Source organism: Ambystoma mexicanum, chromosome 1q (genome assembly GCF_040938575.1).
Source record: "Ambystoma mexicanum isolate Mex_15411 chromosome 1q, UKY_AmexF1_1, whole genome shotgun sequence".
In the NCBI taxonomy this organism is placed as follows: Eukaryota; Metazoa; Chordata; class Amphibia; order Caudata; family Ambystomatidae; genus Ambystoma; species Ambystoma mexicanum.
In genome coordinates, this window is record NC_090922.1 from 541,836,645 (window position 1) to 541,858,644 (window position 22,000).

Below are 22,000 nucleotides of genomic sequence, written 5' to 3' on the forward strand. Positions count from 1 at the left end.
CCCCACGACTTTCAATAGAGAAGTTGGTGAAGTATCTCTGGGGGCCCCAGGTTCTGGCAAATATCACACAATGTTCAGAGCGCGCATGCCTCTCCTGTAAGAAAAGGATCTTGGATCCATGCCGTTCCGCTTGCAGCTGTATGTCTCATTTTTTTAAAGTTGCCCAGCCCCCTCACATTCCAGCTCATGAAGGTTAGATTGTTCTCCGTCAGAGGAGCGGCGACGCTCATATCGCCAGGATGATAATGTCCAGTGGGCCGATGTAGCAGCCCTGTAGCCCCATTAACACTGCATAACCCTGCGGTCCGCCCTCGCTGCCAACGCCAAACTTATTTACAACAAAACACCCATCCCAACCCAACCCGCCCCACCGACATCCCTACCCCAACTAGAGGAATGACAACCCCTTAACCAAAACCAAACCAGTGGCATCAACGCCTGGGGGCCTGTGGGCCGGACTGATGATGCTGCTCCGGGCCTGTGGCAGATCCAGCGAGAACATGGTGCCCACTATGAGGCTTCGGACGTAACTTCACAACTATATTTGGCACAGTTTAACTTGGCACAGTCATTTAGAGTAATCCAACTGACAATCGTTGAGAAGTACCAGTGTGGTATATTCTTGGCGTCGGGGGGGAAAGCCGGTGTCGGCGCCTCCCCAACGGGCAAGCTGAGTAGCTGTAGAGGAATAGCTGGGGATGGAGGTCAACCTGGGAAATGATCGTCGATAAACCTGGAGGCCTCCTCCGGAATCGTGAAGAATGACACCTGATTGTTGTGCTCCACTCGTAGCTTAGCGGGGTATAACATGGAGTATTTGACTCTGTGATCCCTACGCCTTCTTTTTACAGCCAAGAAAGTCTTGCACTCCCGCTGGACAGCCACCGAGAAGTCGGGGTATAGGTGTATCCTTGCTCCATCCAATAGAAGTTCACCTTTGAGTCTTGCGGCTCTAAGGAGGGCATCACGTTCTCAAAAGTTAAGGCCATGCTGTCATGATCACTGCTTCCAAGGGGCTAGGACCAGCCCAACATCCTTGGAAGCAGGCCTCTAACCTTCATCCTAGGCACCAGCCGGTCCCCATTGGGACCTTTTGGACCTTGTCCTGGCGCCGGTGGCACCAGGCTCATCAAAATCACTGGTCCCGGCACTGGAAGCGCCGGGCTCATAACATGTATAAAGATGCTTGGGTGGACTTACCTGTAGCAGACCATGCTGCTTACTTACCAGCCATATGGGAATCCTCTGCGAGCCGGGACTAGTTTCTTACCTGGGTGGGGCAGGCTCCACTCCCTGGATACAGCACTGGAACTCTTCTAGAACAGGAACTCTTTTCTTTTCTGGGCGAGGCAGTGGAGGAAGACGCCACATCACTCCAAGGCTATTTAAACCACACCCGATTGATGCAACGTGCTTCGCGTTATTCTGCATCTGCAGCAGAACGCTCACTGTGTCGGTTCCAGTCTTCTTTCTTCCGATCCTGAACCTATGAGAACAAAAGCTTACCTTTCTTGTATCCAGCCTTCAGAAGCACCTGCAAAGACAAAGAAACAACAGGTTAGCACAGCAACCTTCACTCGCAGCGCTTTCCTCACCTGAACCATCAGCAGTTACCAACTCTTCGCGCTGCTCCTCCGCCATTATAAAAGCCTGTGAAGACAAAAGCATAATTATTCCTGTGGGGAATTTACTTACCGGCACCCCTCGAATTCCGGTTTTCTTCAACGCTGCATTCCTGCACCTGAAAGAGAAAAGGAGAGACATTAGGCAGGCTATTTACTCACGCGCCATCGCGCCCTCCACAATTAGGCGCCTGCAAATACTCCGGCGTTTTCCAGAGTCTCTTCAGCATCCGAACTCATACCTGCAAAAGAAAAGAGACAGTTGGAGTGCATTTCGAAAGCAGGCAACAGGCACTTACTTACGCACTCCCAGGCGCTTCATTCCAATGCGCTGGCTCGAACTCCGGCTCTCTTCAAACCACCATCTTCCGCCTCAAGAGCCCTGCAAGACAAAAGGCACCATTAGAAAAGAACATTATACAGAGCCCTATTCCATACTAACGTGCCCACGCACCTAAAGACTGTAAGGACATTAAAGGTGCCCGGAAACTCACCGTTCGTGCAGTTAACGACGGTTAGCAATCCTCTGAAGTCACGAGGCCTACGTTTCAACCCAGTGAAGGAATTGGTAACGGCACCCTGCACCAGACGCAGATGGAGAGTCCAGCATTCACCTATCTAAGGTGAGCACGTTGACCTTGGGGCTCCACGGAAAAGTGAGAGGGGGAGAGAGAGAGACACCCGACAATCCCAGGTCATTAACCCCATATTCTTTCACCTGCAGACATCTTACTCTTCGAGTTAGACACACAGTGCGAAGAGGGCCAGCCCCGGAAGCCAATCGAGTCCTGCACTTCACTTTTCGAGATACAGTTACCACCCTGCCAAGACCAGCGCCTCCGTGGGAATCAGGTGAGCGTTACACATGCGCTATAATGGGCCGTGGAGGTGCACCTGGCTTGGGTTTAGGCGTCAGGGCCCGGTGTGCCCGCTCTATAGCAAACTGTGGAGAGAGCTTTGGTGAATCCAGAAGCGACAGTAATGTGTGTTCTACAAAGTCTTCCATCGGCTCTCCGATGCCACTCTCGCGGACCCCAATGATACGGAGGTTGTTACGCCGCGAGCGAGATTCCAAGTCCTCATTTTTCTTCTCTACCTCTAGGACGCGGTTGGATAGCGCCGCGTCCTCCGAACGTAGCGCTCCCAGACCGTCCTCGGCGGCGCTCACCCTGATTTCCACCTCCAACACTCGACTGTCAGTCCTCTCAATATGGGCCTTGATAGAGGAGATAGTGCCGTTCATGTCATCTAACTTCGAGTGGAGCGTGGTAATACCCTCACGGATAAAGTCCATCATGTTCTGAGATTCCGAGGTAGCAAGGGATGAGGTAGTGGCAGGGGCCTGTTCGGAGACCCCCTCAGCAGGGCTGACCGTAGTCTTAGTGAACATGTTCATGGAGCTCTGTTTTTTCCCCGTCCCTTTAGTCATTGTGGCAGTGATGTGACTCAGGAGAGAAGAGGGAGAGCCGATGGTATCCCTCGCCTCCACAGACAGGATCAATGAGGTACAGCCCCCAGGGGATCCAGGCCTCAGTGGCAGAGGTTGGCAGGGTACAACCCAAGCCGCGCCGGTGAGTCCGAAGTCAGGCGCTCTGGGAGGAGGAGAAGCGCAAATCTTCGGGTGTCGCAAGGTATCCGGCGCGGGGCAGTGGGGGCCGGATGACGTGGACCACAGGGGATCCCAACAGGCCGCGGCCAGGCCACCAGGGATCCGGGCCCTTCCAGGTGCCGACAAGAATCTAGTGTGGTCTGCACCGCGTTGAGAGGGTGCAGGGATGGTGTTGGTGCGAACACTCCGTAGGGGGCTGCAGGGGGCACCCTGCGTGGTGAGCCAGGGCAGGGGTCGGGACACAGCGAGTCGCACGGCGGGAGCAGGCTGGTCACAGTGCGTCCTCTATCGGGTGCAGGTGGTCTGTGTCCCCCGCGGGGCACCGTATCAATCTGTCCTTATCTCCGCTTTGAGACAGCCAGGGGTTAGCAGCATCCCCAACCCTCACGTACCTTGCGGCCGCCAAGGGTCCAACAACCTAGTCCACGACAGCAGCGGAGCGCAGCACCCGGCGTCCGTTGGTGTGCCACAGCTCTACCCCGGGTTCTGAAATCTCGTTGGAGGCGGGGGGCCCAGCGAGGGGGACAGCTGGATGAAGGCCGATGTAGGAGTCGATGAGGGCCTGAGCGGGAGCCGCCCAGCTCGGGCGCAGGTCCAGCCCACGAGCGGTTACAGTTCTAATATCCGCGGTGCTCTGTGCCGGCGCTGCACGGCCCAAGCAATCGCGTGGTTCGCTCCCGGTCGTCGATGCCGAGGTGTTCAACCGCCACACGGCCCTCCACAGGAGAGGCGGGGTGTTACGGTACCAAGGGCTTGTACCGGCTGGCTCTCCTCGATTGCTGGATTTCGGCGTGCAGATTCGCGGGCGATGGGGGATGGTCGCGGCATTTCCCGATCACAGGATTACCAGCGCCGATTTTCTTCGGGATTAGGACCAGTTGGTCCCTGGTTTAACAGCTGGCGAATCGTAGCAGTCTGGTACAAGTTGTAGATCGGAAATGCCCAAGATCAGGATCGAGTGATCTGCCTGCCGCGGAGCTCACGTTTCAGGCGGCCATCTTGATCGGCGCTCAACAGCGCCCCCTCGTGAGGCATTTGATTAACTTGCATGGCATATGTCATATTTTGAGAAATCATCCAAAAGTTGCCCGCCTCGAATTTGTGACCCGTCACAAACAGTACATCCATCCAGGGGTAGATTAGTGTCCCCTGTCCCTAGTCTGGGGGATGTGGGAGCAGTGTTGGGTACGTTTTCTCTTTTAGCAACTTTCCGTCCATAATCTATGGACCCCAAACTTTTTGCTTTTGTCTTTACACCATTGGCCTCATTACTAGGACAGAGGTATCACGCCAGTGAAGTCCTGGGGGGAGCTGGAAATCAGGCGGCGGATTTGGTAAGTCCCCACTCCATGACAAATCTGCCTTCTGGCTCCAGAAGACAAAGTTGGACTGTGGCGGTCTGGACTGGCACCCTTATTTCCGGGCTGCCACACTTAGAATGAGGCCCCATGTCCTGACTTTTTACAGTGAAGTGAAGCCTTTTGCTCACTTGTTATGGGGAAACCGACTAGTCCCTTAGACTGTCAGTACTGGGAAACTATGCTTCCCTTTTCTTTTTCATGTTATCTATTTTGGCAAACTCTTTAATGTTGCACACTGCATCTTGCAATGCCGTGCAATGGGGATACTTTTGGGTCACCCGAGAAACATACTCGAAGTATTTCTGGTTACTTTTAAATGTGCCTAAAGACAAGCTGTTCGCAGCAGTTACATTTTTTACAATTTTTACTGTATTATTACTTGGCTAGTGCCTGCCATGTGTGTTGGGTCCCAGGAAGTGAGTTGGGACTGTCTTGTCCCATTCCACACACTGGTGCCAGTATGTCTGCGTGTGCATGCATGAGTCAGACCCACAGTGGTCCCTGATTGGACCACTGCCGGTGTGCATGTTTGGGGCAGATCTTTTCATTGGATGGCTGAGTCTGACCACGCACCTGAATTTGAGATAAGAGGAGGAGTCCAACAGCCATTCCAGCAGATCTGAAGTGGAGCCAGGTATCCTGTGTAGCTGGATGAACAAAGGAAGACCTGTGGACGCATCCCGAAGCGACCAGGTGACCAACTCTTGCTGTTGTCCCGGTGGAGCCCTGTCTGGCTGCTGATCTCAGAAGACCCTTGTTGGTGCTTCGACCCTCTGGACTGGCGGGGCCAACCAGTCTCAACATCTTCTCATGGCCCTGCATTTTGGAGTCTTCAGAAGTGACCCTGGGCCAACCGGTGGCCCGACCAACTCCATTTAGGGTTACGGCTCCAAAAGCGTTGCCGTTCCTCGTTTTCAGGCTGGAATTCAGTGGTCTCCAGCTAGTCCCATAAGTCCCCTTCTTACAAAGTTTTGTCATCCCAGACTCAAGGGTCCGGAATTAGAAGGGTTCTTACGACCGCGGCTACTGCTGTGCATCGGTTGGTATTGCTGGAACTGGTTTACCCCATCTTGTGGAGTGCCTTGAAGAGTCCTGCATCAGTGCCTGCTGCATTATTCCACTGGAAGGGGTTGCACACAGCTACGGAACCCGACCAAAACTCTGCCAATGCCCAGGAATTGACATGTTCTCATTCTCTTGCTCCTGTGCAGGTGATGCTGGGTATCCCCTGATGCCATGGCTAAGGACCCCCATCAGGCAACCCCACAACAGGCACGAACAGGCGTACAACTGTGCCCATGTACGCACTCGCTGCACCATTGAGCAGACTTTTGGCCTGTCACTGGACAGAGGAGACTGGATGTGTTCGCTGAATCTGTAGGACGCGTATCTCCACGTCTCGATTTGGCAGCCTCATCGTTCTTTACTGCGGTTCAGGATCATGGGCTTCCATCTCCAGTACAAGGTGCTACCCATTGGCCTCAATTCAGCCCCAGGGTATTTACCAAGTTAATGAATGCAGTGGCAGCCCTCCTCGGGGCCTAGGGCCACCACGTCTACCCGTACCTGGAAGATTGGGCCACATCCCCAGAGGCGGTTCACCATACCTCCTCCGCACTGATGCACACACTCCTTGACCTGGGATTCACTATCAATATCAAGAAGTCTCTGCTGCAGCCTACGCAAAGCCTGACCTTCCTGGGCCTTATCTGTGTCACAAGCTCCGAGAGAGTCTTTCCCTCGCAGGACAAGGTCACAGCCATCAAGAGAGCCACTGCTCACTTCCTCTCCAGGACAGTAACCGCGTCCTGGTGGTACCAACACTTGATGGGTATAATGGCAGCGGTCCTACTGGCCGTACCCCACACAAGACTCAGGATGAGGAGATTACAGCTGCACTTCGAAGCCTCATGGAATCTGGAGAAGGGCTCCCAAGCAGAGACGGTTAGCATTCCTCTGTTTCTCCACTCGGACATCACGTGGTGGTCCGTAGACTGCAACCTGCGGATGGGCAAGCCCTTCCTGGCAGCCCACCCCTTAGGTCACCATTACTACAGACTCCTCCCTGGAAGGCTGGGGTGCCACTCTGGGCAGCCACAGTGTCCATGGAGTCTGGACTCGGCAGGAGCAAGCGTCCCACATCAATTGGCTGGAACTGAAGGCCATCTAACTGGCCCACAAGGCCTTTCTTCCTCTCATTGGGGGCAAGGCAGTACTTATCCAGACTGACAACTCCACCAGCATGTACTATGTCAACAAGCAGGGGGTACCAGATCCCCCCCCCCGCTGTGCAACCTGGCGATCAGCATGTGGGAATGGCACAGTAGAACAACCTCTACCTCATGGCCGTCCACCTCCCGGGGGAGTCCAACCTGTAAGTGGACAAGCTCAGCAGACTGGGAGCAGACAATTACGAGTGGCAATTGAACAAACTGGTACTGAAGGAGATCTTAGGATAGCATAGAAGAGTGGATCCCTTTCTTTGACAAATATGGAAAATAGTTGCTTATGCATGATTGCTTGGTGCTGCATTTTCTGTTTGTATTTGTACTGTACACTCAACTTCGAAGGGGTGGGAGGTGGGATGGATTGAGGGTGTGGAAGGATGTTCAAGATGGAAGAGGGCAGAGGCCCATCAAGGCTGTTTGCTTTATATTGTATCCCACCTTTTCTTCCTTTAGAAAATTTCAATAAAATTTAATTTTGAAAAAGAATATTAAAAAATAAAGATAAACTTAACATATACTTGTCTTTGCCAAACAGGATATAATTAAAATAATAAATGAATCATCTTTGACAAAACATGGGATGACGTCCCTTGTACCCAGAGGGGAGCCCTTGTTTGTGAGGTATGGAGGTGAGGCTGCTAACCAATATTCCCCCTATTGGAGATGAAATGCAGGAGCAACACACAGGGAGAGACTTCCATTCTGGGGATAAGGACTCCCGTTCCATAAAGAAACTCCCAAATGCTCTTTTCCTCAAACCACCAGGATCCATGGTCAATCCCTCCAATTTTTCTGAAAGTACCAATATCATGTATTGTGATGTTCTTACCTGTACAACAGTAGAGTATATTCAAATCCAGGCTATGAGCAGACATGGCCACTCTTCAAAACTTCACCAAAGCACTGAGCAGGGGAAGCACTGAGGTGGCTTAAAGATCACTCCATGGAAACAAAAGACCGACCTTGTCAGTCTGATGGAGAGGAGCCAGCTATAAAGTATAAAAACTGACAAAGGACATGAATCAGAAAAAGTCTAGCAAGGAAACTGGAAACCCTGGGAAGTTCAAACCCGCGAGGAGGAGAAGTCCGAGCAGCAGCTCTGTGAAAATAAGTCGGCGGAGCAGACCCAAGAAGGTGGAATAGCTGACCAGATGAGCAGCTGGAGGGAGAATGACGGAGGCGTGGCCTCAGCAAGGTGGACCTGGTGGTCCAGCAACAACACTGTATCTGACAGCTCTTGGGCCCTAAGGAAGCAGGACGGAGTAGTGAAGACCAAAGAAAGGCACCAACCGCTACCAACACCCCAGGAGGAACCGGACACAGGGCTGCCTCTATGAGAAGGTAACAGGGCCACCAGGAAACCGGTAGGGGGTGGGTGCAGAAGGTTGCATCTGAAGTAATCTCCCTTGTCTCAGTACTCCTAAGAAGGAGTGCATCATTATTGAGGAGAGCATTGGGAGTAATCTCCTTTGGCACAGGACTCATTCGAAGGAGTACATCATTGAGGAATGCATCAGGAGTTACCTCCCTTGGTTGTATATGAATTGTTCGAATAAAACTGACCGCGGCTGAATTGACCTTTTATTTTGCGTCCGAATTGGCCGAAAATATATGCGGGCGGACACCCCCCACAACCCCTCGCCAAATCCACCTACATTATTTAATACCCCAAACCCACCCCCCACAAATATATTCGGTCAATTCGGCCGCGGTCAGTTTGGGTAAAGAAAAAGGTTGCGAGTTGTGCATCAGAAGTAATCTCCCTTGTCCCAGGGTTTTCACCAAGGCTAATAATTGGGAAACAGCACAGACCAAAGGGCAGAAAGGAAAATTCCTTTCAAGTGGATAGAACTCTGGAAAGAGCTGCCCAAGCTCATGCAAACTGTATAGAGGAGAAATGTGTTTACCTTGTGCATCAGGAGATGGGAGTCATCCTCCTGATTTCAGCCAAACCTCATTGTTTGGCTGAAATCGACACACAAGAGGATTGTGTTTCTTTTGTACCACGAGGAGGGAGGCCTCCTCCTGGTTGATCTTGGTTTGTTGGAACTGTTAAAGAAGAGATGAGGTTCTCGCATCAAGAGGGAGGTAGTCATCCTCTTGGGATCCTGGTTCAGAGGAACTGTTTTGTAGAAGAGACTATTGCTTGTTTATTTTTACTTTCATCAGGAGGAAGGAGTCCTCCTTCCGGTCACCTTTAGTTTAGTTTATGGGTGTAGTGATGGGGACAGAGTAGGAGTTTGGGACAGAGGGCAGACTTGAGTTATCTTGACGAGCACCTGAGTTTTAGTTATTAGGCAGGGTTATCCCAATGGAGTGGTGACAGTTAGGTGTTCTTTGGAAATCCTTTAATACAATTCCTGAATATGCCACCTCTGTGCCAGACTCCTGCTTCTGACAACCTCTCACACATCCATATTACTTCTGTTTTGCTATTATTTGAATAAGAAGAAAAACCTTTCTCTGCTACCACTCCCACAGAGGCTTTTGCCACATTTAAGAGTAGAGGAGATGATTACTGCCACACCCTGACTCAATTAGCCCCTTTGAACTTGCCGTGAACAGAGAAAAGAGGGTGACGAGAGGAATGCAGGGTGAGCTGTTTCATTGAACCAGGTAATTCACATAGCTAGCTGTGCTACATAAGTGTCAATTTAATTAGAAAACCGGCAGAATTGCATAGCAAATTGCTGTGCAACACTGCTTATTTTTAGCCTTGTTAATAATTACCTTCATTGGCTTGACTTCCTTTGCATCTCACACACAAGTCATTATTAGGATATTGGAGGGCATGTTGCTCTCCTGCACTGATTACTGCAGCAGTTTGTACTTGAAACCCCTTAAAGGGCTATTTCACCATTTGTGACTGATCTGAAATGACCTCCACAGCTTTGTCTGTGCCCACAACTCAGCGACCATATTACAGAACCCCTCATAGCTCTGCGCTGGCTATCTGTGGCAAGGAGTATGGTCTGCAAAAAAAGAAATCTTTCCTAATAACTGGTTTAGCATAGAGATCTATGGTTCGGGATTTGTCCGGGTTGTTTCTTATCTTTCTTAGGCATTGCTGGAGGAAAAAATAAATCGGTAAAAATAATAGTGCAACCTTTGGATACAGCAATGTTGCTTGATATTTAGTTTCTGAATTTTCCATCTCTGTCCGGTTGACAGTTACCAAGCTGTTTTCCTCTTTCTTCTGAGGCTTGCAGTAGGTAGTGAATAGAGTGGCATGGCTCCAGGATAACCATTTATACCTTGGGTTCCATAACTGTCAATCATTCACTTAACACATCTGTGATGAATCTGATGATGACATTGTTTATTTCCCGTGGGTAACCTCTCCTTGTGTGGCCAGGGAACGGCAGCCTCTACCTGATCCTGACCCTGGGAGCGGTTGTCTGAGGGAGGATAACATGAGGGGCGGTGACCTCGGGGCAGGGGCAGGGGGGAGGAGGGCAAGACATCATCTGGTGCAATGCAGTACTCATGCCAATTAAGAGACCCTAGACCCCCTTCTTATAATCCCTTCCATAACAGACTCCTAGCTTGTCATTATTCTACCATTCCCCTAAATGTACTGAGACGAGAAAGAGCAGGAGTTACCAAAATGAAGATCCCTCTCCCAGTACTGTGATGATGAAGATCCCCAATGACTCACAAGTGAGCTATAAAATCAGTACTGTGACGAGGAAGAAGAATGGAGGAATGAGGATTACATGAAGGAATAACATACAGCAGTCTAGTCTTTCCCTATTGGCCAAAGCCAGTATAACGGCAAGGAATGACTCAGGAAGCATGATGGAGGACCTGGCTGCAGGATTTATTTGTTGCAGAAGAAGGGATCTTGGACTGCTGTTCCAGAGAAAAAAAGCAGCATCCCTTGCACCCCAACACCTTGTGGTGAACTGGGATGCTGGGGGAACCCTGGTAACAGCTGTATCTTCTAAAAGGGGGTGAACCTCTGGGCACCAGTACTGTGCCAGAGAGAAACTGGAGGCTCCCTCACTGGGTAACTGCAGCTGAAAGCGGGAAGTTACAGTTGAGCGGTCCTGTCCTCTCGTTGCTGACCGAGGGACCGTTGGGGTGCTGCAATGTCAGAGGAGCGAACAGGCTTGCAGAAGAAGTGAAGGGGAGCAGACTGTGCAAGATGGTATGCTGCGAAGATCCCAGAACGGGAAGGAAGGCTTCCTGGCATGCGCAGGGACCAAACGGCATCCTACGTGCTGCCTGAGTTGCGAGAAACCCAAAGCAGGCGAGCCGGAGTCGTGAGGTGCACAGAAACCACAGAGTAGAGGTGGCTAACCCGGAGAGAAAAAGTGGAACACCGGAGATCCGCTGTAGGGTTGCTGTGGAAAGCCCAACACACGTTACAGAGAAGACGGTGAGTCCACCCAAGGGAAGTGGGGAGCCCGAGGCATTTTGGCAATTCTACCGAAGGCAAATAGTAAACAAAGCATATCGGAAAGAACGAGAGAGTCCATATTTCTTGGAGACAAAAGGGAACACATGTAAAAGACTCAAGTTTACAAATGTGTGCAATGCAATTATATGAGCAAAGCCCTGGCAGTAGAGTATACCAGGAAGATTCAAGTTGCAAATGTGTTCATGTATGAAATCCCTGATAAAGGAGTGTACCTGTCAAGGTCAAGTTGAACAGTGTATAAAGTGTATCACATGCGAAGATCCTGAGAAGGATACATCAGAATGGAGTATAATATATGAAAGAGGAGAAGAAACCTGGCAGGAGAGTAGACCAGGTATCCTATCGAGAATCGGTCTAACAGGCACGCTGTTTTGCATACCACTTGTTGTTGATCAAACGAAACCCAATGTATTGGCATCCTTAAAAAAACTATAAAGCAGAGTGAAGAGAAATCGAGGGGAAGGGAACCACCCTCTAGAACTGGGAACTTTATCCTTCTAGAACCTTTGTGTTGCAGTTACGCATTTCGTGTTTGAACAATTCTACACTTTTTAAGGCCAAACACATTACACTTTTCACCTTAGAGTTGACTTTTAGAAGGCGAGGTCCAGAATAGTACTTTGGACAAAAAAGTACATTTTGCTTTGTTTCTAGGTAGGGAAATACCTCTTGGAGTAGGGATAGAGAGGCGTTTTCCAACCCCCTTTTACTTTAATAAAGGTATATGGCCAAAATCATGAATCCCCTTTGTCTGCGTCTCATTCCTGTCTTCTCACACATCTATGCAGCACCACAACACACAAGTGGTGCTCCTCTTCATCTTTTATAAAGAGGCAATGCTGATGGTAAAAAACTGATGCCAACATGATTCTTCTTTTTCCACTATTCAGGGGTTATGGGCATTCATATAGATGGTGGAGGGTCGGAAAGGTTAATGGGGGATTTACTGCCTGCAATCTGCAGTTGGAATATTCACTTGGAATCTTATTGTTATAAGAGCATGAAACAGTTCCAGGATACCAACCTGGCAGCTGGTATATTTCTAAAGATAGTCTGCAGATGAAGGTAAGTAGCCCTCAGAGTTAATGTTACTAAATGTAAGCAATATTTTCTTCTCTACCCTTTTACCCATTTCTTATTGTTCCTTTTACCCCACTCAGAATCTCACCTCCACCCTTTGCTTTTTCTCCATGATCAGGGATGATGGGACTTGTTACAGGGAATGTGATGGTCGGTCCCTAATCACCAACATCTCCTCATCAGCGTTGGGTTCTCTGAGAGCAAGCGGGTTGCCCATCTCTGGGTTGTCATACTGCATCTGGGTGCTGTCTACCACAGACAGCATGGAGCCTTGCGAGCATGAGGTCACTTGCCCCAGCATCAGTTTAACTGTGCAACCAAACATCACTTCACCTTGTATGGTGAGTCTGATCAGGAAAAGTGGTGTGGAGTATAAGGGGCTACCATAGCATGGTGTGTTTGAGTTTGTAAGGGGGGGCGCTAAATAGGAAGTGTGTGCAGGATGAGTGGTACTGGAAGTCATTATTCACTGTGAATGTAAATAAGATGAAAAGCAGGGCAAAGGTGAATGTAAATCAGATGAGGTTGTGTGTGTGCGTTTATAGCTGTAGTGTTGCCTTTTATTGATTTGTTTAAAAAACAGCCTTCTCTCTCTCCTAGAACCACTATGCCTACGTATTTGATGGTCTACCCCAATTCCTGAATAGCGGCCTCCTCCAGTCTGATCGCAGCCTGATTGCAGCCTTTTGTGGCCAGGGCAGGACAGAGCCCATCACTGTGGAGATCATGTCAGGTACATTATGTTCTGCTGTTGGTCAGACAGTATGAGCCAATGAGGGTGGTTACTCCTGTGATTGTGGCCCACTCCACCATTGAGAGTAAGTGTACATTTGTGTACGAGGTGCAATAAAATTAAATATCAATATCAAAAGAGTAGCCATAGGTTTGGCCTGCTCCAAGAATGTGGTGTGCAATAGATACTATTTGAACAATTGTATCTAATTTCTACTTTGCTTCTCATATTGGATTCTTCCCACTCCCAAGTGCTGTCATGTGTTATTGCTCAATGATACTTAGTGGTACTTGATTTATCAATGAAGGGATGAGTCATCCCTAACAGTATTAGAAATACTTACTTTTAGTTCTATTCATATGTCTAAAATGAGCACCTACTTCTTTGACTGTACAAAGGAGGCTGGTGGCTATTTGTGGATTGTGTTTATCTACAACTCCTGAGTATCAGTGCATCTGTGTGAGTACATAGGCATTGGATGTATTTCTATGTTTGTGTCAAGAGGCCTCGAATAATCTTTCAAATCCTTCCAGACATGAAGGTCAATTAATGTTATCTACGTGACCTAAGAGAAATTAACTCAAACGCTGAGCTTGATGGCAACATATTTTTGCATTGAAAAATGATGACCCATGAAGAAACATTACCAGCGCATCTACGTGATTCGACCACGGCTGATTTTACCGCGGCCGAAAAGTTTGCATGTGAAATGTACGAACCACAAAAGGTTCATACATTTCCCATGCGAACACACGTACAAAACCCCTACATACCCACACCCCCAACCCACAACCCAACATAAACCCTGCTTACCTTCTCTTCACGCTGTCTCCTTGCGGCACCAGTTTCCTTTCACTTCCGTGATGAGGAACCAGCACTGCATGGTCCTTTTCTTTTTTTGTATTTGTTTTTACGGGGGCTGCAGGTGTTTCCCCCGAAACCCCTGCTCACTGTACTGTGTGGTATAGTGATCGAGGTGTTGCAGGGGACAGCCCCGCGGCCCCCGTTTTCTTTTTTTTTTGGGTGTGCTGCGGGGGTGTCCCCCACAACACCCCGCTCACTATACCTCACATATAGTGAGCGGGGTGTTGCGGGGGACTCCCCCGCAGTCTTTTCTTTTTTATATACTTACCTACAATGCTACCACCAAAGGTTCGAACTTTTGGTGTTCGAACCTTTGGTGGTAGCATTTTTCTGGCTTTTTGTACGGTCGGACCTTTGGTTTTTGGTCCGATCGTACAATTCCTTACCAGCATGTTCATGAGCCTTTTTAATATTCTCCTCCTGGACACCTTGGAACATAATTTCCTACAAACTGCACAGAGGATCCTCCACAGGTGAAGTACCATTAGGGGAGGCTAATAATGAAGGTTATTATACATTTGAGCGATAGGTTTAGAGTTTGCAGTAGATTGTTGGTGCAAGTTAGGGTTAGAATGTATCTAAACAGATGTGAGTGAGGGCTATGATAAAGGATCCCGAACACAATGGATTATCAGCTGGGGCCGAGGATAGGGTGTGAGTTTGTTTTTGGACTTGGTAAACAAAAGGAGTGCTAAGTGCATGATGTTACCAGAAAGAATATGGTTGGATGCAGAGGTGTACAGAATTATATCAATATTAGGCACAGTGTATTTGTTTAATAAAGAGGCAATCCTTTGTACCCCATGATGTTGCCAATCATTAATGATCTCCCTGTTACTGCATAGCAGCTGTGGCAGAGTTGTGCCGTAGAAGCTACAGGCTGCTGCTCACAATTGGCTCCATATACTCTCATGAAAATATATGGATGTATCAGGGCCATTCATGAATATAAATGAGCCAGGAGTAGGCGGTCTCCAAGCTAACTATACTCTTAGGCTAACAATGTATATATCTGATTTGAAGCTCACCATCAGATAAATTGTCTGTCCCTACCCCAGGACAAGAGTTGGGTGCTATGTGGCTGCAATATCCAGGGATACCAAAGCACAGGCTTTAATGCGGCCGCCCCTTCTCCCCAGTCCCTCAATTCTGATATGCCCTGTCAGGAAAGTGCAAAAAAGAGCCTGTATGCCAGAAGTCTGTGTCAACGTGGCATTGTCATTGCCCCTTCCTCAGCTTTCGTATATTCTCTGTATGGCACAGTACTGTAGTCATCAGTCAGGGGCTTTCTGCTGAAGCTGTTGAGCTTTGTAGCCTCGGGAGCTGAGATTGTCACTCTTCCTCCCTCAGAATCTGGGAGGTGCTACACAAAGTTCTGCTGGCAGCTAAGTCCAGGAAGCCTTTGCCCTCCATGGACAAATCCTGCTTCATCGTCCAAGCCCTATCCTGAGCTTCTGCTTCTTCCTTTCCATACCTCACCATCAGAAGGCAATTGAATAACTGTATTATGGGCAATATGATTTCCAAGCCTGCCGCACTCCCGGGTTTACATTTTTTTTTTTATTTTTTTTTTTTTATTGTAAAACTTCAACTTGATATTTTCGTATCATGTTTTTGTTACATTTCCAAAAGGAAAAAGAAAAGTAAATTCCACTTCGTCCATCACCACCGTGGGTATTCTTAGTTGGATTTAACAGTGAATGTTGTAGTTTAGGGTAACACATTTTTATGGTAACACAGTTACCGGAAAGAGCAGCCACCAAGGGGGCAGAGCCTTCAGATACTGGCGTCCATCAGTTGGATACTGACTTTAGGGCTTCATCAAAGAAGTTGATGAGGTTGCAAGAGAGCTTGATATTATGACCTGCTGTTGCGTTATACCACCAATCATCGGGTTCCTCGGATTGTGTTTTGAATTCATTTAGATGCACCTCACGGAGATCTGTCAGCATTGGGCACAGTATAGCTAGGTGCTTCAGAGATTCAACTTCTGTGGTTTTGCAAAAGCGGCAGTAACTATTTGCTGTTCCATTATTCTTTTGCCTCCAGAGCGTCTCATTAGTATTTAAAGCGTTCAGTCGCAGCCTTAGAAATTGTGCCCTGTGATGGCGAGACGGACAGTTTGTGAGGTATTTTGGTTGAAAATTCAATTTAACTTGACTTCTGGAAGTGGGCAGGGTTGATTTAAGGGCTAGGCGGGTATTGTAGGTTGTGATCCAATCCCATTCCGCTATCTTCTTCTTGGCATGTTGTGGGCGCTTGACTAGCTCTTCTTCCGATATGCCTGCGTCAGCCATGATAGAATTTAGTTTGAGCTTCCATGTCTGGATGAGGACATTGTCGGTGGTTTCCAGCCCCAGCTTAAAGATGTTATATGCTGGGATGGTAGAGCTGAGTAATATTTTGCGCAAGGTAGATAGAGATTTCCAGACAATTGTCATATACATGGAATTCAAAGCTAGCTCATATCTCAGAGCCGACATGGGGATTTGATTCGGAAGGCTCAGGACACGTTTCCAAAACTTTCCCTCCAGTTGGCACCATAGGTTGTGGTTGATATTCAAGGCTGCTTCGCTGCCAAAAGTAATAGTTGGGATTACTTTTTGAAGATAGAACGTTACTACGGGAGCGATAGAAAATTTCCCGTAGTCAGTATTTATTTTGGCAGCTTGGAGACTCAGGATCTTTATTTTGTCCTTCAGATCACCGGTCCATGCAGCTTCGCAAACCGAGTCATTGACCATTACTCCAAGGTAGCGAATAGACTTAACAACATTTAGCACTTTTTTTTCTATGTGCCATTGGAAGGACTTGTCTTTTTTTGATCTACCTTGGCCGATGCACATGATTTTTGTTTTCTCTGTGTTTAGATAGAGCTCGTTAAAGGTTAAAAACTCATGCAGGCGAAGAAGAAGATGTTGAAGGCCGATTTGGGTTTGATCAACCAACACTATGTCGTCCGCGTATACCAGGTGATTGATGAAGGTTCCGTTTAGCTTGGGTGGAAAACAATGAACAGACTTTAGCCACTCGGGTAAGTCAGCTATAAAGAGTTTAAAAAGGTCTGCTGCGAGGGGGCAGCCTTGTTTGACGCCTTTAAATGTTCTTATTGGATCTGTGAGATCGCCTTGTGAATTGACTCTGACTTGGATGGACGTATTGGAGTGTAAGGCGATAATGGGCTCTAACAGAGACTCTGGGCAATGCCACAGACGTAGTTTTGCCCATAGTTTGGTCCTATTTATGGCGTCAAATGCTTGTCGAAGATCGACAAACGCCAGGAAGATTCTTTTTTTCGCCTCCATCGCCGACAGCTTTAAAAGTGATAGTATTGTCAGATTCACATCAGTCCCCACGTTTTTCGTGAACCCTGTTTGGCGATAGTCAAGTTTTCCTGTTGAGATTGCCCAATTCACCAGCTGTTGGCGCAAAAAGGATCCGAATACTTTCCCAATAGTATCTAAAAGGGTAATCGGGCGATAGTTCGAAGGGTCAGCTCGACATCCCTTCTTATATATCGGAACTACAATAGCCTTGCACCAAGAGGAGGGCAGTTTCTTGCAGCTTGTAATCCGACAAAACAGCTCGTGAATAAATTTCGCCCAGTGTATACTGTGTTTTTTGAGCATGAGATTTGATATTTGGTCTGGCCCAGCGGCTCTTGAATTTTTCAGCTTGGAGATTGCATATTCAATCTCTTTACAAGAAGGTGTGATGTCCCAGGTATAGAGTGTCACGTCAGGCTGCGGGGGATCTTCAGACTCAGGTTTTTCATACATTAAGGTAAAGTATTCACGCCATTTGTCGCCGGTGATTTCATTAGAAATTGCTGGCGATGATTTGGAGCAGCCCTTATTCAAGATGGCCCAGATTTCACGGGTATTTTTCTGTACAAGAAGTTTTAACATCGTTTCTGCTCGCCCTTGATCGATGATGGTTGAGTGTGATCTTAGCCAGTTTCGATAGTCTTGTCGTCGGGCCTTGATCTTCATTGCCTTGCAGCGTATGTCGCACGGCTCTCTTTTAATTTGCCTGAGATCTTTCCTTAGTAGTTTTTTTGCCAGTCCAATTTCAGAACTATATGGATGTTTCGGGAGTGATCCGTACGTTCTTGAGTTGGAAATTATTTGACTGTGGTCCATCAGCAGATGTGTATATTCTACTGTCTCAAATTCGTTTACGCTGTGGCATAGATTAGCGATAGCTGATCCATTGATTACTAATCGATTGCCTGCTGCATTTGTTTGTAGTTGAAGAGAATATTTGTCTGGCGTTTTGCAGAGTTCTTCATGCCAAACAAGCCGCAGCAGGTTATGATCGCTAGATGGCATTGGCCGTACTTTGAGGGAAGAAACCTTATCGAAGAGGTCCACCGAGGCCCAAATATAGTCGAGGGTATTTGTTCGAGCCATGCTATGCCACGTCGGATTTGCAGGAGAGTCGCCCTTTGTTGTTCCATTTAGCATCTGGCAGTTGCGTGCCAGAAGTTCCTTTGACCAAGTTTGGCCTCGCTTAGCTACTTCAAGGTCCGGAAGCCGGACATTTAGTTTGGTAAGTGGATCATATTTAAACCAACTGCAGTTGAGGTCGCCGCAGATAAGTACAGAAACATTGTTGTATTCTACAAAAGTGTAATCTATTTCATTCAATATTGACTGAATGAAAGATGTTGAAGAAATCATGGCAGGATTCCAGTATCCATTTATTATTAGAAGATGGGAGACGGTGGCTCTTAATGAAAGTTTGAGCAGAGTACTTTGCACGAATGGGTTAGGGTTCGTGGAACTAACGAGCGACCACCAGTTCTGGATTTTCAAAAGAGTTAACAAGCCTGCAAATGGTCTACCCTTTGGGTTCTTTCTAGCTGGATTTATCAGCGTAATGAATCCATCACGAGTCGGAGGATCCCGTAGCCACGTTTCCTGTAGACATAACGCAAACACATTCGCCAAGGATTCTTGGAAAGTGTTAAACAAGTGCGTGAATCCTCTCGTGTTCCATGACAGTAGAATCAATGTCTTTTGTTTGACGTCGGCTCATTGTTGTTTACGTGGTCCATCTGGGAATCGTTTTGCGTTATTGGCTCTTCTTTCAAATGATTGATGCGTGGCAGCGTCTAAAATGTCGGGTGATGAAACTAGAGATTGGCGCACAGCCTGACGCCTGGCGGGGCCGTTGCTTGCTTCATGGTCACGATTTATCTTGGAAGATGAAGCGCCTCTCATTATGAGAGGTTCAAGGGTGAGATCAAAGCCGTAGAGTAGGAGATCTTCATTTGCTTGAAGTAGCATATTTTTTACCGCCGTCGATGAAATATGGAGAATCACTTGGTCGGAAGACGCTTCTGTTATATATTCCACAATTTTGATGTCGTCCGACGAGATGGCTCGCAGTGGAGGTATACATGCGAACAGTTTTAGGATGTTTCCTCTATTTAGGTTGACTTCGTTGCCGTCTGAGTGGATATTTTGGAGACGGAGTTTCCACTTACTAGTTTGAGGCTCAAAATTAGCAGGACCGGGAGCACGCTGTATTGGAGGCAGGCACATTTTTAACTGATTCGACGTGTATTTGGGATTTAGCCTGCAACTTAGTGGTTGCTGGGCTTTCCTCTTTATTGAGGGTGAAATTTGTCAGGCATTGGTCCTTAATTGTGCGATCTTCGATGTTTTATTTGTTTCTAGCTTCTCCTCCATTGATGGCCCGGTTGATATTACAGCTGGAGCTACAAGAGAAGCATTGATGGAATTCTCAAAATCAGCTGAGTAGGTCGATAGGTCACATAGGTCAACAGAGGAATCTTGAGAATCGTTTGTAGTGGAAGCATCGTTGGAGGCTATGCGCCGTCGTTTTATTGAGGTCCTTAAAGGACTCGGTCTAGCACCTGTAGATCTTGATGGTGCATTGTTTGAAGGTTTTATTAAAGTCGCTGAATGAACATGCCGAGTGAACAGGCTTGTCTTTTTGGGGGTTGTTAGATTCCTTATAAATTTTTTTTTTTTGATTTGCTGTTTTTGTTTAAGATGAGTGCTTTTTTTATTAGAAAGCTCTGCCTCTTGTCCGGCAGGCTTTTTCAGATAAGTTTCGACGTTTGTAACGATGGTTTTTGCTGGCCCTTTGAATATATTAAATGAGTTCACTGATTTGGAGGTTTGTGCCGGTACATGTCCTTGTAACGAGATTTCTTTTATTGTGAGGCTGCTTGTTTGCGGGACTGGTCCCTGCATTTCCGAGGTTGGAACAGAAGTGTCATAAGAGGGCGCCGGAAGGCTCATTGTTGGATCACACAGCGATGGTTCTTTTCCGAGTGTCACAGGTGCGGTCGAAACTTGAGGACGGGGAGATCTTGATGGATTTTCTTGTTTCTTGCAAGGGTCTCGGGAGGCCAGGGTTGTGTTTTTTCGCATCCATTTCACGGCGTCCAGCAAGCCTTCCATTAGAGAATCGTTTTGACAGTGATGACGAGCAGCGAGATCACTCAACCTGTCTTGCCATCTCGCCGCATTTTCATTATTTGTTGTCATTTGGGCTTGAAGGAAGCACGAGAAGTGTTCAAGTTTATCGAGTTTTGCCGTTAGGTTCGAAATGGCAGCTCCTTGGTCACTTATTGATCCTATCAATGATTCAAAAATTTTGGTGAATGGAGCTAAGGCAACAGCCGAGGCAGCTAAGACGTTGTTATGTATCTGAGAAAGCGCTTCGGGTGAAATGCCAAACGACTGGGGTGCGGAGTCTTGGAGGGACAAGGAGCCAACAGAGTTGTCTAAGTTGTAATGCGGATTAAAAGTGGTAAATATTTTTGCAGAGATCGTCGGATGAGCTTCTTCACCGAACTGAGATGGCCTTAGGTGTGGGGTACTTGCAATTGGCGTTGAATTTTCACCTACAGGAGGTATGGCGGAGGTGCATTTAGCTTTTAGCTCGGCGACTCTTTGCAGGCGACTTGCCCGAGCAATCGCACTCCGATCGCATGGAATGGGGGGTGGATTGAGTGCGGGGGCCGGTAGCTGAGGGGTGCTAAAGTGGCTGAACGGCGCTGAGCTGGTCGTTTGCACTCGAGATGGAAGAGCGACCCACGTCTGGAGCTTGACATGCCAAAGCGCTATCGTTGTCAGATTCGGTGTATTCAAAGGCTGTTCCTATAGCAGTACGGCCTGCTATTTTTAGAGTAGGACGATCAGTTCGGGAATGAATTGGATTGGTGGTGACCAAGAAACGTGAGATATTATCAGGGGCCATCATTGAATTTGCAGTACTGACCAGTGCGCTCTTGGGGCCACGCGACTGAACCGGGATGTGACAAGCGCTTCCCTTCTGTAATAGAGTGTCATTGCCTGTGGGGCGACAAGTCAGCCTCACAGTTGGTGTAGAAGGTCGTTTATTGTCCAGAGCTTGTTTGGGAAATAAATTGTTCATCGCAAGGTTTCCCGACTCAAGATTTGGGATAGTTAACAGTTCTTCATCGGTCACTAAGTGTGACAAGATACCTTTGTCTGTGGAAAGACCAGCAGCATTCATGGAGTTGTTGTTATGAAAGGGTGTAGATGCCATAATGGCCGGTTGCGTCGTTCGTGATGTTTCAGATGTCTTAACATCGAACCGAGGCGCCGGAATGTCCCCTAACACGTTCATCGAGTTCGGTGAGTCCACCTTACTCGCTCTGTTTGCAGATATGTCTGTTTTATTGACAAGTAAGATTTCATCATTAGATGCTGGATTGTATTCTAAATTAATGGAGAGGAGTCTCGATGAATCAGGATTGTCTGCCTGTGTTGCTAAGGCATGAGATGGAACGATGAGCAATGCAGGTGGAGTTAGAGCATCAGTCTGTGCGCATTGTTCATCGAGAGATATCAAGACTAGGGGCTCTGAAGAGCTGCAAGCTTCTGTTGGTAGTGACTCATTTGTAGCCATAAGTGCACGTCCCGTAGCTTTGCTTACCTTTGTGCCGACTGCAGCTTTCATCATCGACCAAGGATTTGTAGTGCGCCGTTGCTGTAAGGATTTTTTTCGGGTCTGGGGTCCGTCTGCCGATAGAGTCATTATTTATTACGGCTCGCCGACAGTACGTGGAGTGAGG

At 47.9% G+C, this 22,000-nt stretch overlaps 1 protein-coding gene across 1 annotated transcript in view; it reads left to right on the forward strand.

Annotated features, from left to right (window-relative positions):
- The window catches only part of MEGF8 (multiple EGF like domains 8), a 1,665,761-nt gene that overhangs the window by 1,015,491 nt on the left and 628,270 nt on the right, over positions 1 to 22,000 (forward strand). The window contains exons 24-25 of the mRNA XM_069640964.1: positions 12,442 to 12,664; positions 12,924 to 13,056. Of these exons, the coding sequence (XP_069497065.1) occupies positions 12,442 to 12,664; positions 12,924 to 13,056 (356 nt within the window). The remainder of the gene's footprint in view (positions 1 to 12,441; positions 12,665 to 12,923; positions 13,057 to 22,000) is intronic.